At 43.2% G+C, this 15,194-nt stretch overlaps 1 protein-coding gene across 4 annotated transcripts in view; it reads left to right on the top strand.

Annotated features, from left to right (window-relative positions):
* GPR19 (G protein-coupled receptor 19) overlaps positions 1–14,404 on the top strand; it is a 36,065-nt gene extending 21,661 nt beyond the window's left edge. For all 4 annotated transcript variants that reach the window (XM_010858695.1, XM_010858696.1, XM_010858697.1 and 1 more), the window contains one exon: positions 12,697–14,404. In XM_010858695.1, the coding sequence (XP_010856997.1) occupies positions 12,713–13,966 (1,254 nt within the window). In that variant the 5' untranslated portion in view covers positions 12,697–12,712 and the 3' untranslated portion in view covers positions 13,967–14,404. The remainder of the gene's footprint in view (positions 1–12,696) is intronic.
* Positions 14,405–15,194: the final 790 nt, after the last annotated feature.

Raw genomic sequence — 15,194 nt, 5'->3', positions numbered from 1 at the left:
AGTGCGTGGGCTCAGTAGTTATGGTGCACGAGCTTAGCTACCTCACGGCATATGGGATCTTCCCGTGCACGCGTGGTAAGTCGCTGCAGTCATGTCCGACTCTTGGCAATCCTATGGACTATAATCTGCCAGGCTCCTCTGTCCATGGGATTCTTCAGGCAAGGATACTGGAGTGTGTTGCTGTGCCCTCCTCCAGGGGATCTCCCCGACCCAGGGATCGAACCTGAGTCTCTTATGTCTCCTGCATTGGCAGATGGATTCTTAACCACTAGACCACCAGGGAAGCCCACAACTTACTGTCTTTATTTGTGCTTATTTCTTACTCTTCTCTCCACCCCTCCACAACTAGGCTATGACCTTCCCTGAGGGTAGGGACGCAGTTTTGTTTGCCATTGTATATCCAGTTCTTAGTACATTCTGGCGCATTGTATGATCTTACAATATGTTTATGGAACGATGAGTGAATTAATAAAAATGGGCAAAGAATCTGAAGAGACATTTCTCTAAACTTATATGTCCAGGTGCCACCTGGATAGCTCTGCTTGAATATCCAATAGGAATTTAATTCAGCCAAAATAGAATTGCTGATTTCCAGTTCCCCAAACTTTTTCTTTCTGCGTCTCAGATCCTAAACTTAAGAATCATCTCCATCCCCTACCCTGTCACACATCAGCAAATCTTGGTGGCTCTTTCTCCAATATGTTTTCATTATCCATCTACTTTTTTCCACTTACACTGCTACTGCCCTGGTCATCATGTACCTAGGTAATTGTAAGAGCCTCTTAACTGTTCTCTCCTCTTCTACTCTGAGCTACCCACACAGCAACTAAAGTTGTATTTTTAAAACACAAATCCGGTAATACTCATATTCGTCCATTGCTTAAAGCCTGCAGTGGATTTCACTGCAATAAGAATAACACCTGTGCCCTACAGTGCTATATGTGACCTAATCCCTGCCCATTTTCTTTCTTGAGCTATGTGAAGCACATAGCTCAGTTGGTAAACCATCTGCCTGCAATGTAGGAGACCTGGGTTCAATTCCTGGGTGGGGAAGATCCCCTGGAGAAGGAAATGGCAACCCACTACAGTATTCTTGTCTGGAGAATCCCACGGACAGAGGAGCCTGACAGGCTACAGTCCATGGGATTGCAAGAGTTGGACATGACTTAGAGACTAAACCACCACCACCACCACCATTTTCTTCCACATTCATATACTCCAGCCTCAAAACAAGCTTCTTCTGCCCCAGGACCTTTGGACTCATTCTTCCTTCTGCCTAGAATGCGTTCTGATTTCCACATGGCTGGCTTCCTGTAAATGGGATTTAGCTCTAGTATCATTTCAGAGAATCCTTCTCTGATGACTATCTGAAATAAGATCCTGCATTTAGAGGCAAATAACAGAAAACTAGAGTCCCTTGGACTGCAAGGAGATCCAACCAGTCCATCCTAAAGGAGATCAGTCCTGGGTGTTCATTGGAAGGACCGATTTTGAAGCTGAAACTCCAATATTTTGGCCACCTGATGCGAAGAGCTGACTCATTTGAAAAGACTGATGCCAGGAAAGATTGAAGGCAGGAGGAAAAGAGGATGACAGAGAATGAGATGGTTAGATGGCATCACCGACTTAATGGACATGAGTTTGGGTAAACTCTAGGAGTTGGTGATGGACGGGGAGGCCTGGCGTGCTGCGATTCATGGGGTCGCAAAGAGTCGGACACGACCGAGCTGCTGAACTGAACTGAACAGAAAACTCAAAAGGGCTTAAGACCTCAAGGACTACTTAATAAGTAGTCTGGAGGCAGCTGTTCTGGCAGCTCCGTAATGTCAGAGCACTGCGTGGTATCTTTGAGAGTCTTAGGACGTCCCTTAACCTCATAAGATACCACCAATTGCACTGATATCATTATGTGACAGTTTACAAAGGCAGAAAGTGAGGGATAGCCAGGCTCATAAGAAAGAACACTCCCGACATGCCCTTTTCCTTTTATTAAGAAAGATTTTTTCGCGAGCCTCCCAGCACCCTACAAGGAGGCTTTCTCTTGTCTCAGTGGCCAGAGGAGATGATGTTGATATGACCACCCCTAGCTCCAAGGGTTGGTAGAAGGTGATTATCTTTCCTTGTCAGCCTCTGGAGACAAGGAAGGCAGGGGAGGTGTTGGGAATGGCCACTGGGTGACCAGCCAACCACCCACTTGCCATCCCTTTCCTGCCCATTCTGGACCTTCATTCTGCTTTGTTTTTTCCCATGGCACTAACCATTTATTAATTGTGTACTTTTTCTTATTTAGCTATGTAATATTATTTCTCCCACTAGAGGAGAGCTCTAGTTTACCTCTGTATCTCCAGCAATTAGCCCAATCCTGGCTTCTCCTAGATGATAAAAAATATCAGATAACATGTGATTGAGGACTGCTGTGTATATATCCTGTCATAACAAAGTGGTCATTTCGTAGGGTGAAGTTTATTGCTGTTTGTTTCTTTCGCATTTTATCTGACCACAGACTTTGTGAGAACGGTAGAGAGACAGGAAGTGTTATTCAGGCTTCCACATAGATCCGTACTAAGTGGCAGCTGGGGTGGGAAATACTGGATCGTGTCGTTTATACATTCCCCCAAAGAGGAGCCGGTACGGCCTAACATTTCCTCCTGCAGCTAGGTCTACAGAGAGTCTGGGGAGGATTGCCCCTGTGATCAACGTAAACCTCCGTGTAGGTGAAGCCTGGGCTCCTTTCTGTTGGACTTCTGTGGGTCATGTATCTCTCCAGTGCCAGCCATACCCACACAAAACTGTCAAGTCGATGGCGTTTATCTTCTTCAGCTTCAACCTTTCAGCCTCCACCCATCCCTTCCCACAATGTGACACCCCACCTTCATTCTCTCCAGATCCTGACTGTTGCTTGTGGCATTGGCTTTCTGGCATCTCTTCTGTTTTCATTTTCACTAAGATCATAGCTCTCCAAGATAGAAAGGGTCTCAGATATCACCACTGTTATACTGATAATATGTTTTAAAATTTACTCTTTCAGAAGCACTTGCATTTTAAGTGGCCCTTTGGTGCTCACTTAGCAGCATGTATACTAAAATGGGACTTTGACCCTAAAAGAATGTTGCTCTAATGGTGAGAGAAGCAGAGGGCATAGAAGCCCTCCTGATTTCTGGCAATCACACCAAGAATGCTGACTCTGTTTATTTCTAATATTTTCAAATTTATGTGAAAAACAAAGAAAAAGGTAAAGGTAATGAAAGAAGAATCGTGGTGGTGGTGGTTTAGTTGCTAAGCCATATCTGACTCTTGTAACCCCATGAACTGTAGCCCACCAGGCTCCTCTGTCCATGGGATTTTCCAGGTAAGAATACTGGAGTGGGTTGCCACTTCCTTCTCCAAAAGAAGAATATAGTTCCTTAACTCTAGATATCTAGAATTTCTCACCAGCAGTGTCATTATTTGGGGATATTTTGTGATGTTGTGTGTGTGCTTAGTCGCTCAGTCGTATCCGACTCTTTGCAACCCCATGGACTGTAGCCCACCAGGCTCCTCTGTCCCGGGGATTCTCCAAGCAAGAATACTGGAGTGGGTTGCCATGCCCTTCTCCAGGGGATCTTGCCAACCCAGGAATCAAACCCAGGTCTCCTGCATTTGTGATGTTAGAAGAGGCTTTTTTGAAAACTCTTTCCTGTTCAAAAAAAATCATGTTCTCCTTGAAAGCAGAACAAATATTCAAACAAAGAGAAAATGTGCCACATCTGATCTCAGGAAACTGCTTGATCTCAGTTGGGAAATAGATTGAAAAGCTCAGACCTGAAAATATTATGGAGAAATACTTATATATATTATAGAACCAGAAGAAAGAGAGAGGGGCATTAGGGAAAATTTCAAGCTTATAAGTCACAATGCCAGGAGTCTCAGATGGTGGAGAAGAAACTTAATTTTCACTGGAATTATGAGGTTCTTTTGCAATTATTCAGAATTATCTAAAGGAAATAATTTAAGCAGGATAGTGTCTGTATGCTTTTGAGAAAGACACAGTCAATCTAGTTAGATTATCAATACATATTTTGGTTCAGGGTATAGGAAAAAGTTTCATCTGGCAAAAAGAAAGTGAAGTCACTCAGTCGTGTCCAACTCTTTGTGACCCTGTGGACTATAGCCTACCAGGCTCCTCTGTCCATAGGATTCTCCAGGCAAGAATACTGGAGTGGGTTGTACATTTCCTTCTCCAGGGGATCTTCCCGATCCAGGGATCAAACCCAGGTCTCCCACATTGCAGGCAGATGCTTTACCCTCTGAGCCACCAGGGAAGCCCTCATCTGGCAAATATGTCACACACACACACACACACACACACACCCCCAACGTAAAGAAACTTGGAGAAAGATTATGTTTGTTTATTTGGACCTCAGTGACTTTCCCCTTAAAAGCAGTGTTGTCAATGATGAGGTATTCAGGCCCTTGACAAAAGCCATTCATCCTTAACAATCCTAAATTATATGACCAATGTTAGTAATATGACTCTAGGGTGTGATGTGTGCTGTGGTTACTAAAATTTGCTTGTCATATGGCTTAGAAGACTTTTATGGGCTAACAGTAGTGCTAATATTTTCAGCACTTGCTATGTGTCAGATACCAAGCTAGGTGTGTTTTAGAACTATCGTAGGATAACACTTACTGAGGGTGTCGTACCAGACAGATTGACTTGTAATAACTCATTTAACTCCTGAGCATATACTATCTCATTTAATCCTCATAATAATCAAATGAAATAGGGACTAATTATCCTCATTTTCTGGGCTTCCCAGGTGGCACAGTGGTAAAGAATCCACTGGCCAGTGCAGGAAATCCAAGAGATGCAGGTTCAATCCCTGGGTTGGGAAGATCCCCTGGAGTAGGAAATGGCAACCCACTCCAGTATCCTTGCCTGGAAAATTCCATTGACAGAAAACTGGTGGGCTACAGCCCATGGGATCACAAAAACAACGACCGAACAGATTCTCATTTTACAGATGAGAACACTGGAATCAAGAGGGTTAGATAACTTGTTTTGGGTCACTCAACTAGATAATGAGTGACAGAGATAGTGCTCCTACTTCAGTCTGCTTTAAAGCCTATACACATAACCACTTGGCAATAATCCTATACTGTGAGCTGAAAAAGAAGTGTGTCTCAGCAGATTATGTTCTAGGTGTGTATGTTTGTCAGATTTAGGTAATAAAAAGATAGGATGGGACATAGTTAGGTTAAAAAATTATGTTATTTATCTGAAATTCATGCTTAACTGGGCTTCCTGTGTTTCATCTGGCAACCCTGTCTGTGTGGCACATTGTGAGAACATGTCTTGTCTCTTTCTGGTTTTCCTGTTCCCCCACCACAGTCATACTGGTAGCTACTTGGGCCTTACGTAGTTCTATAAAGTGCTTAGCTCAGTGTCCACACCAGAGCCATAGCTCAGAGCCAGGAAGCAAGATAGGAACTCAGGAAGCTTCCAAAGAACCTGTGTGACCTCCTTAGCCATTTGTAAATTCAGGGATGTGTGTGAGTTCAGGACTTTTGGATAGGTTGGTCTGTGAACTGCCCTACTGGAAGTGGTGGGCTGGTAACTACTGGCTCTGCAGGGAAAGAGCCTATTTGTGGTGTTTGTCAGTCTCATGGTGTGACTGTTCCTACCTTGGCTGATTCATGATGCCAACATGATGTCATTGAACTTGGAATTGGGAAGGAATGTGCTCTGAGGAGCCCCATGCAAGCTAGTCCCAGCCCATCTCTGTTCCAGTCTTATTTCATATGTAGGCAAATCAAGCCTACAAAACAGTGAAGGGTTTAAGGAAAATATCTACCACTATCATATTTCTTAAATTACAACAGTTAAAATTTAAAAGAGAATTTCCTACTTGGGGTGATACTGAATTGTTCAGACTTTTTCTACACTTCAATTCAAGCTGAAGTCTAGAGTTATGCTTTCATTCTACATTTAAAAGGCAGAAGTCAATCATCTGATAATGAATTTTCAACACTCTCACATTCTTTATTCTGAAGAAAGGCTGTGTTTCCAGACCAGCGTGTCTACTGCACTTTTGATGCTAAGCCTCCCTGCAGTATATAGTGGGAGTGATTTTCCCCCCAAATGTTCACTGTGTCACATATTTCTGAGCTAGCATATTGAACAGATGTGTCTGTGGGTTGCAAGAGTCTGTGGGGGAATTTTATATTCGTGTTTGATTGAGAAGTCTGTGTCCAGCCAGTTTGACCCTCCAAATTTAGATCAGCCCATTGTGGCTCCCCTGGGAGATGAAGTGCTAGTGGTGGTTAAAAGCATGGGCTTTGGAGCAAGGCAGTCTTGGGTGACCACTTTCCAATTGTATGACCTTGGGGAAGAACTTCAGTTTTTTCATTTGAAAAATAGGGCTAATAATATTACCTCTTTCTCTGGAAGGTCTCTGCATATGAAATACCTGACAGATAAAAAGCACACCACAAAAAAAGTACTAACTCTTGGTGGTATTGATGCTACTATAACTCCTGTCTTCATTGCAGTTAATCTCACTGCTCATTAGCCACAGGCTGTGTGGCTAATTCTACAGAAAATGTTTCCATTCATTTTTTTCCCAACCAAATCATATGTAAATTTAACATAAAATTCTAATTTGCTGTAATCTTCCTGTATTATGGGAATATCTCTGAATCTGTATAATTTCAGGAGGGAAAAATAAATCAGTTATTAGGGTTTCCTGAGTCTGGAAGAAACCTCCCCAGCAATGATATACTTATCTGGGAATAGCCTCTGGCAAACTGTGAAGTTTATCGTCTGTGCCCCTCTGATTCTTTTCTGTGGTCCTCTCATTAGTATCTAATCATTCATATACCCATCAAAATACAGTTTTCCAAAGGTTAAAGTCATGGTTCTCATTCATCATGATTTTCATTCAAGCATAGAAATGAACATAATGTCAAAAATTCATTAACTTATTACTGAAGGAACAGATGAGATAATAAGGTTGCTTCCAAGAGCATTTGAATAAATGGATATTTATAGGGATTGAGGGGGGTGTTCCTATTTTTTTCTTTCTTTAAATAATGTGAGCATAAGATTGCTAGGAGGCACAAAACTGGTTATTGTCCTACAGGGCAATAAATCTATGACCTTTGGGGTTATTTTTTCTACTAAACAAATTTGCATGTTTACATGTAGTATCTGGGTGCTAGTCATATTGTAAATAGCAAAATCAAGAACAGATACATTCTTCCAGAGAATTAAATAATCCTTGGGGAATCCCATGTAACAGTGTCCTAGCATGATATTAAAAAATTATGCTATGCTCTCTGTGCCTTATTTTCAAATAATGGATAATTTTTCTTAACATATCTACCCATTTATTTATTCAGTAAACCTTTATTAATATCTATGTGCTGCAGGGATATAGAAGCAAAGACACAGTCCCTGTCCTTAAGAAATTCATAACCCAACAGGGGGAGACAGCACTCAAAATAAAAATTACAATATGAAGTGACAGACATATCATTTTATATATAGACGCAAGCCCGCATCATTACAGAGGTCGCTCACTCCCTAGCTCTATATCATGTCAGCTCATATCCACCATTTTCCCCACCTGTATATTAAAACACATCTCTTAGAGCCCAACAGATGGATAATTCCTCTGTTAGATAATACATAGATGAAAGTACAGCCACTATGGAGAACCGTGTGGAGATTCCTTTAAAAACTGGAAATAGAACTGCCATACAACCCAGCAATCCCACTGCTGGGCATACACACCAAGGAAACCAGAATTGAAAGAGACACGTGTACCCCAATGTTCATCGCAGCACTGTTCATAATAGCCAGGACATGGAAGCAACCTAGATGCCCATCAGCAGATGAATGGAAAAGAAAGCTGTGGTACATATACACAATGGAGTATTACTCAGCCATTAAAAAGAATACATTTGAATCAGTTCTAATGAGGTGGATGAAACTGGAGCCAGTTATATCATCAGAGTGAAGTAAGCCAGAAAGAAAAATACCAATACAGTATACTAACGCATATATGTGGAATTTAGAAAGATGGTTAACAATAACCCTGTATACGAGACAGCAAAAGAGCCACGGATGTCTAGAACAGTCTTTTGGACTCTGTGGGAGAGGGAGAGGGTGGGATGATTTGGGAGAATGGCATTGAAACATGTATAATATCATATAAGAAACGAATCGCCAGTCCAGGTTTGATGCAGGATACAGGATGCTTGGGGCTGGTGCACTGGGATGACCCAGAGGGATGGTATGGGGAGGGAGGTGGGAGGAGGGTTCAGGATTGGGAACACGTGTACACCTGTGGCGGATTCATGTTGATGTATGGCAAAACCAATACAATATTGTAAAGTAATTAGCCTCTAATTTAAATAAATTTAAATTAAAAAAATACATAGATAAAGGTTTATATGAATAGGGACCCTCAGTCTCAACTCAATCCGCTGTGTCATGTGGTAGTCTCAGGGCTGGTTGGGAAGAGACAGGATGAGCTGGAAAGAGGTGAAGACGGCTTTCCTGTTGTTGCTAAAATTCCTGAATATGGATGACCCAGACACAACTACTAATTACGTAGCCTCTGTATTTCAGAAATACTCCCTTAAAGATATATTTATTTCCAAATTAATGGAGCAGGGGAGAGCTTTCTTAACATTTACTTTAGAATTCTAGAATTTAGTTAGTTATAACATGGCAGACCATGTTTTCTGCGAGTGGGTACAGGAGGCTGTCTGAGGTCGCCTAAACTGCCTTTACTCGCCCTTAAACGAGAGTTGACCTGGGTGACTTCAGTTTCACCTGCCCTGCTCTTGTCAGGAGCTGTGTTTCCCCCTGTCACCATGGTCGCCAGCGTTCCAGCTCTCTGAGAACACACAGTGATTTTGTATCTCTGCTTTTAATTCTCCTAGCAGAGCCACCTAGAGTAGGAGGCCTGTATTTCAGCTCTCTGTCTTTCTGAAGTCAATTCATTCAATAGCTAATAAGCGATTATTAATGTAAAGAACTTCAGAGGAAGCTGTGGAGCATAGACAAAGAATAACGCCCTTTTCCCAGGACCCCATAGTTAATGGGAGAAGACAGAAATGTGGAAGCAATTCTAAAGCAGTGATTGTTAATCCGGGCTGCACATGGGGATCACCTGGGGAACTCTTGAAACCTCCTGATGCCCAGGCTGCACCCCAGAGCAATTAAATCTGAATCCCTAGGGAAGGACCCCAGCATCAGCATTTTGTAAAGCTCCCTGGGAACATCCAGCATGGCTCTAAAGCAAAACAAACCGGGAAGAGGAGTAACAAAATGCTCTATGAAAGAGGGAACCATAGCCATTCTGCATATGTTAATGTTCTCATCCACCGGGTGACTACATTTCAGTCCATGAATGGGGAAAATGTAATTTCTCATTGTAACCACAGGAAAAATGTAGGTCAGTTTGATTGTAGGGCATTTAGAGACTGTATGGTCTGGGCAGTATGGTCTGCAGAAAACTATACCTCTAAGAGTCTCTTGGACTAGAAGGAGATCCAACCAGTCCATCCTAAAGGAGATCAGTCCTGAGTGTTCATTGAAAGGACTGATGTTGAAGCTGAAACTCCAATACTTTGGCCACCTGATGCTAAGAGCTGACTCATTGGAAAAGACTCTGATGCTGGGAAAGATTGAAGGCAGGAGGAGAAGGGGATGACAGAGGATGAGATGGTTGGATGGCATCACTGACTCAATGGACATAAGTTTGGGTAAGCTCCGGGAATTGATGATGGACACGGAGGCCTTGTGTGCTGCAGTCCATGGGGTCTCAAAGAGTCGGACATGACTGAGCAACTGAACTGAACTGAAGGGGAAAAGGGCCCCCAAAAGGTCAGCCCTAGAAGGATGACCCCCAAGTTATTCCACATGCTTGCTCTCTCCCTTGGAATGTTTGGGACTTTTTTTTTCTTTTTTAAACCCCTGTCTTCCTGAAGAAGGGACCTCTCCTCCAGGTCCCTGGCTTACACCTTGGTCTCCTTTGTGAAGCCTTTCCTTTTCTTCCCTTTTCCAAGCAAAATTGGGTCCCTGTTTTTCTCTGCCACTTAGCTCCTTATCTGTCAATTATAATTATTTTAGAATTTCGTTATAATATGGCAGACAGCTTATTTACACATTTACCCTTTTACTGGCCTTACTTTTCATTGGTTTTCCTAGCACCTAGCATAGTTTCTTGGTGTACTGAATGAGTAAACAGAGGTGCAGCACTTTTAGGTCCAATCAGAAAAGTCATGCCATCAATCAGGTGAGACCTAGACTCAACAACTCCTCAGGCTGTCTTGTCCCATTTCTTTTTCTTATTTGGCCACACCCCACAGCTTGTGGGATCTTAGTTCCCTGGAGAGGGATCAAACATGCTTCCCCTGCAGTGGAAGTGTGGAGTCTTAACCACTGGATCACAAGGGAAGCCCCTCCCTTGTCCCCTTTCCAGGAGGGTATGTGTGTGTGTGGGTGGGGGGGTGTGTGTATGGCGGGGGTCGGACACACTTGTAAAGCTGCAGGAGGAAGGGACAGAAGAAGGCCCCCGCAGCGCATCAGTGGTGGTGGTGGTGGTGGTGGTGATTTTGAGTTTTATCTGCAGAGTTTTGCTATGAGAGGAAGAAAGAAGCAGAAGGAAGTTCAGAGGCTTCAAAGTGTGTGTGGAACTACAGAAAAGTGCCCGTGCCACCAGCTCCTGTTTTATTTAGGCCACAGGCATTCCCCAACAAATTTAGAACAGCCCTTTCCCTCTGGGAATGTTGCTTGTCTCTTGTATTTTTAAGCTTTCAGTTCAGTTCAGTCACTCAGTCGTGTCCGACTCTTTGCGACCCCATGGACTGCAGCACGCCAGGCCTCCCTGTCCATCACCAACTCCCGGAGTTCACTCAAACTCATGTCCGTTGAGTCATTGATGCCATCCAACCATCTCATCCTCTGTCATCCCCTCCTCCTCCTGCCGTCAATCTTTCCCAGCATCAGGGTCTTTTCCAAAGAGTCAGTTCTTGGTATCAGGTGGCCAAAGTATTGGAGCTTCAGCTTCAGTATCAGTCCTTTTAAACTTTAAATCTTTAAAAAAAAAATTTAGTTTTTTTTTTCTTTTTTCAGTGTTGTAGGTTTTACGCACATAAAGGTGAAAAGATGATTTTGATTTTGTACGGATGACACATGCATTACAGATTTTCAAGGACAGTGCTAATTTTAGATCTTACGTCCCATTTTCAGACTGTGTCCTAATTTTTTATATGGAAAGTATGGTTGCTAGTCTTACGACTTACTGTCAACCAGCCAGGCATACTTAAAAGTCTTTTAGTTATTAAAATGGCTAGTTAACCTATGTTTCTCTTTAAGAAATTAAGTAGGGCTGCTTCATGGACAAAAAAAGCCTTGAAGGGAACATGGACCTGGCCATTTGTACATCACCCTGAGCTTCAGACTTTTGTTGAATGGGGTTTCTTGGTGAGGACAATATATATTAACATCCTCTCCCTACCACAAATCACTGCAAATATCCTTCAAGGCAAAATGGGTCATTAGGAACTGTCCTTTGACCCCACAGAAACATTTCTTTGTGAGGTGTAGTAACAGCCGCTCCCGGGGAAGGGCAAGAGGCAGAGCCTGTTGCTGGGGCGCCCTCCCCTGTGCCCTAGCCCTGGTTATTATGGATTCAGTGGCTGTGCTTCCTCTTTCTGCTTACTAGATTCAGACCAAATTAAACCTTAAAGATGACTGCAGCCACAGTCACCTCAATTTTAATTGAATGGCTCACAATGATACAGTGTTTTTCCCTGGTAAAAAGTGTAACTTTTTCCCCCTAACTGAATAGTAGTAAGAAAAAGTTAAAATAAAGGCTGGGTAAAGCTAGAGTAGATTACTTATAATTATCTGAATGCCATGAGGTTTCTAGCAGCCTGGTGTTACATTCTTTAGGAGACATCTTGCACATTCTCAGTCAGTGTCATTTTATGAAACAGTAGCAACAGCAGCATCAAACATGTCATCAATAGGTGGCACATCATTTGGGGAAAAATAGGCTGTGTTTTTGTGTCATTAAATGAGCTCCTCCGGCTCACGTGAAAGTGTTAGGTTTGCTCCATGTTCCCCACGATGCTTCTGTAATAGGAATTCTGCAGTAAGTGAGGACAAGGTCCTTCCCAGTAGCCAGCCAGTCTGCATTCGGATTCCTGTTAGCTGTTTCCATAGCTGACGTCTGTGTTTCCATCTGCCCAAGTTTTCCTCCCTTGCAGCCTCACTACTTTAGTGTTAGGACATTCAGGAACTTCTCATGTGCTTCCCAGAATTCCAGCAGTTCATTTGGGGGTAAACCCTAAAAGTGAGCCAGATCTGAGATCCCTACCCCTCTGCGATCCCCAGCTCGTGAAGGGAACAAGGGTCAGGAGGACTGGGCTTGCTGTGCGTTCCACCACATTTGACGAAGGTCAGGAGAGAGGGGAGGCCAGGGAGACCCTGAGCTGGGCTCAGCTGAAACAGCCCTAAAATGAAAGAGAAGCAGAGCCAGAGCTTTTTCTGGGTAGTAGTCATGTTTTCCTACCAACACACAAGTCCTCCTTGACAAATGACAACTGACCTAAGCATCCTAAATCATTGTTAGCCTTAGGAATCAATCCTTGTAACACCATTTTAACAGGAGGCCTCATTCTTCTTTCCTTATCCAGAACTAAGAGGGGAAAAATGAATATGGTTTTTGCTTACAGAATGGATAACAGCAAGCCACCTTTGGTTGTTCCTACACTGCTGGTGCCTCTTCACAACCACAGCTGCGCAGAGACGACCACCCCTCTGCCGAGCCGAGACCTGACAGAGCTCCCCCCAGAGCACAGCTGGAGGAGCAACAGAACAGATCCACAGTACGGACCGAACCCTGGGGAAGTGGCCACAGCCAGCATTTTCTTTGGGGCCCTGTGGTTGTTTTCTATCTTTGGCAATTCCCTGGTGTGTCTGGTCATCCACCGCAGCAGGAGGACTCAGTCCACCACCAATTACTTTGTGGTGTCCCTGGCATGCGCTGACCTTCTGGTCAGCGTGGCCAGCACGCCTTTTGTCCTGCTGCAGTTCTCCACCGGCCGCTGGACCCTGGGCAGCGCCATGTGCAGGGCGGTACGTTACTTTCAGTATCTCACCCCAGGTGTCCAGATCTACGTGCTCCTGTCCATCTGCATAGACCGGTTCTACACCATCGTCTACCCACTGAGCTTCAAGGTGTCCAGAGAGAAAGCCAAGAAGATGATCGCCGCATCCTGGATCTTCGAGGCGACCTTTGTGACCCCTGTGTTGTTCTTCTACGGCTCCAGCTGGGACAGCCACTGCGACTATTTCCTTCCCTCCTCCTGGGAAGGAACCGCCTACACTGTCATCCATTTCTTGGTGAGCTTTGTGATTCCGTGCATCCTCATAATCTTATTTTACCAGAAGGTCATAAAATACATTTGGAGAATCGGCACTGATGGCCGGACAGTGAGGCGGACCATGAACATTGTCCCAAGGACAAAAGTGAAAACAATCAAGATGTTCCTTATTTTAAATCTGCTCTTTTTGCTCTCCTGGCTGCCTTTTCATGTCGCTCAGCTGTGGCACCCCCATGAACGAGACTATAAGAAAAGTTCCCTTGTGTTCACTGCTATCACGTGGATATCCTTTAGTTCCTCAGCCTCTAAACCTACTCTGTATTCCATTTATAATGCCAATTTTAGGAGAGGCATGAAAGAGACTTTCTGCATGTCCTCGATGAAGTGTTACCGAAGCAATGCCTATACTATCACAACCAGTTCAAGGATGGCCAAAAAAAACTATGTCGGCATCTCAGAAATCCCTCCATCGGCCAGAACTATAACCAAAGACTCGATCTATGATTCATTTGACAGGGAAGCCAAGGGAAAAAAGCTTGCTTGGCCCATTAATTCAAATCCGCCAAATACTTTTGTCTGATTTCTCAGAATTCTTTCAATTATTATTATGCACCAGAGGTTAAAAATTTAACTATAAAAACAAGCTATTTATGTATTTTTTCAATCAATTTTCTGAGGGAAATGTTTTATTATGTAGAATGCATTCACTATTGATTTTAGTTTTTGTCTTTTTTAATTTAGTTGCTTTTTGTTTTAGAGGAAGCTTTTCACCTTGAGCTTATTTATGGTCAACAGTCCCTTTACTATATTAGTTACATGCATTAAAAAAAAAAAAAAAAAGAATGCTTTCTGACTTTTTATTTACTATTAGGTCCAAAAAGCATAACAGTCTTTGATTGATGATTTAACCTGATTTTATTCTGTTTCCTTTTTCTCCTCCCTACTGAATTTTTGTTAACTATAGGCTTCTGTTCCAAATCAAATCTCCTGTGTGACACATTTCAGAGACTTGTATTTCTTCTGCTGAGCAACATTTAGGAAGTGTTAATATTTTATATGTTTTTACATTACCTTCTGTCCAGATCTGTTAATGGAGAGCACTCCATATGTTAGAATATACTAGAACTTGCCCAGGTAGCTTTCTGTGATTGAATTTTAATGAAGATGCTTAGGGAAAGAAAGCTTATTGGTTGGCCTATTTCTGTCTCTTTCTGTCTCTCATTCTCATTCGCTCTTAAAACCAGCTGATGATGCCTTGAAGCGTTTGAAGTCGCCGTGCTGTTTTCCTCACATCCAGGTCCATCTCAGCTGTGTCCAGGATGCCTGCCTCCCTTCTGAGTCAAATTCAAGCAATGCACAGGGAACCTGGCTGGGCAAGCCCAGAAACTGCCAAAGGGAGTCATGCAGATGCCATTTCTCTGCGCTCTGCCATTCAGGCAGACACCTTCGGCTGCCTGGCGCGGCCCCCAAACTCTGGGACAGCAAGGGCAAGGAGCAGTTTTTTCTTTTTCCTGAACATGTAGACATGAAGCCGCTTTTCCAGCCAGTACTTCCTGTCCCTCATCTCTCTCTCAGGACACATGATCATACCCTTGCCAAGCTCACACTCTTCTGTGGCCGAGGTAACTTGAGATTTTCTTCTCTGGTTGTCGGGTCTCCATTATTTCAAATCCAGGACGAGCACATTTTAAAAATGTTTTGTTTAAACAATAACAGGTTTACAAACAAGATTGGTGTGCATTTTCTCACCCTAGTTAACAAGAATTGCAAATAATAATATCAGTAGTTCAGCAACTTTACCTGTATTG

The sequence above is a fragment of the Bison bison genome, unplaced genomic scaffold, assembly GCF_000754665.1.
Source record: "Bison bison bison isolate TAMUID 2011002044 unplaced genomic scaffold, Bison_UMD1.0 scf7180017864390, whole genome shotgun sequence".
Lineage (NCBI taxonomy): Eukaryota > Metazoa > Chordata > Mammalia > Artiodactyla > Bovidae > Bison > Bison bison.
Note: the sequence above shows the minus strand (reverse complement) of the source record. Positions and strands in the feature narration are given on the sequence as shown.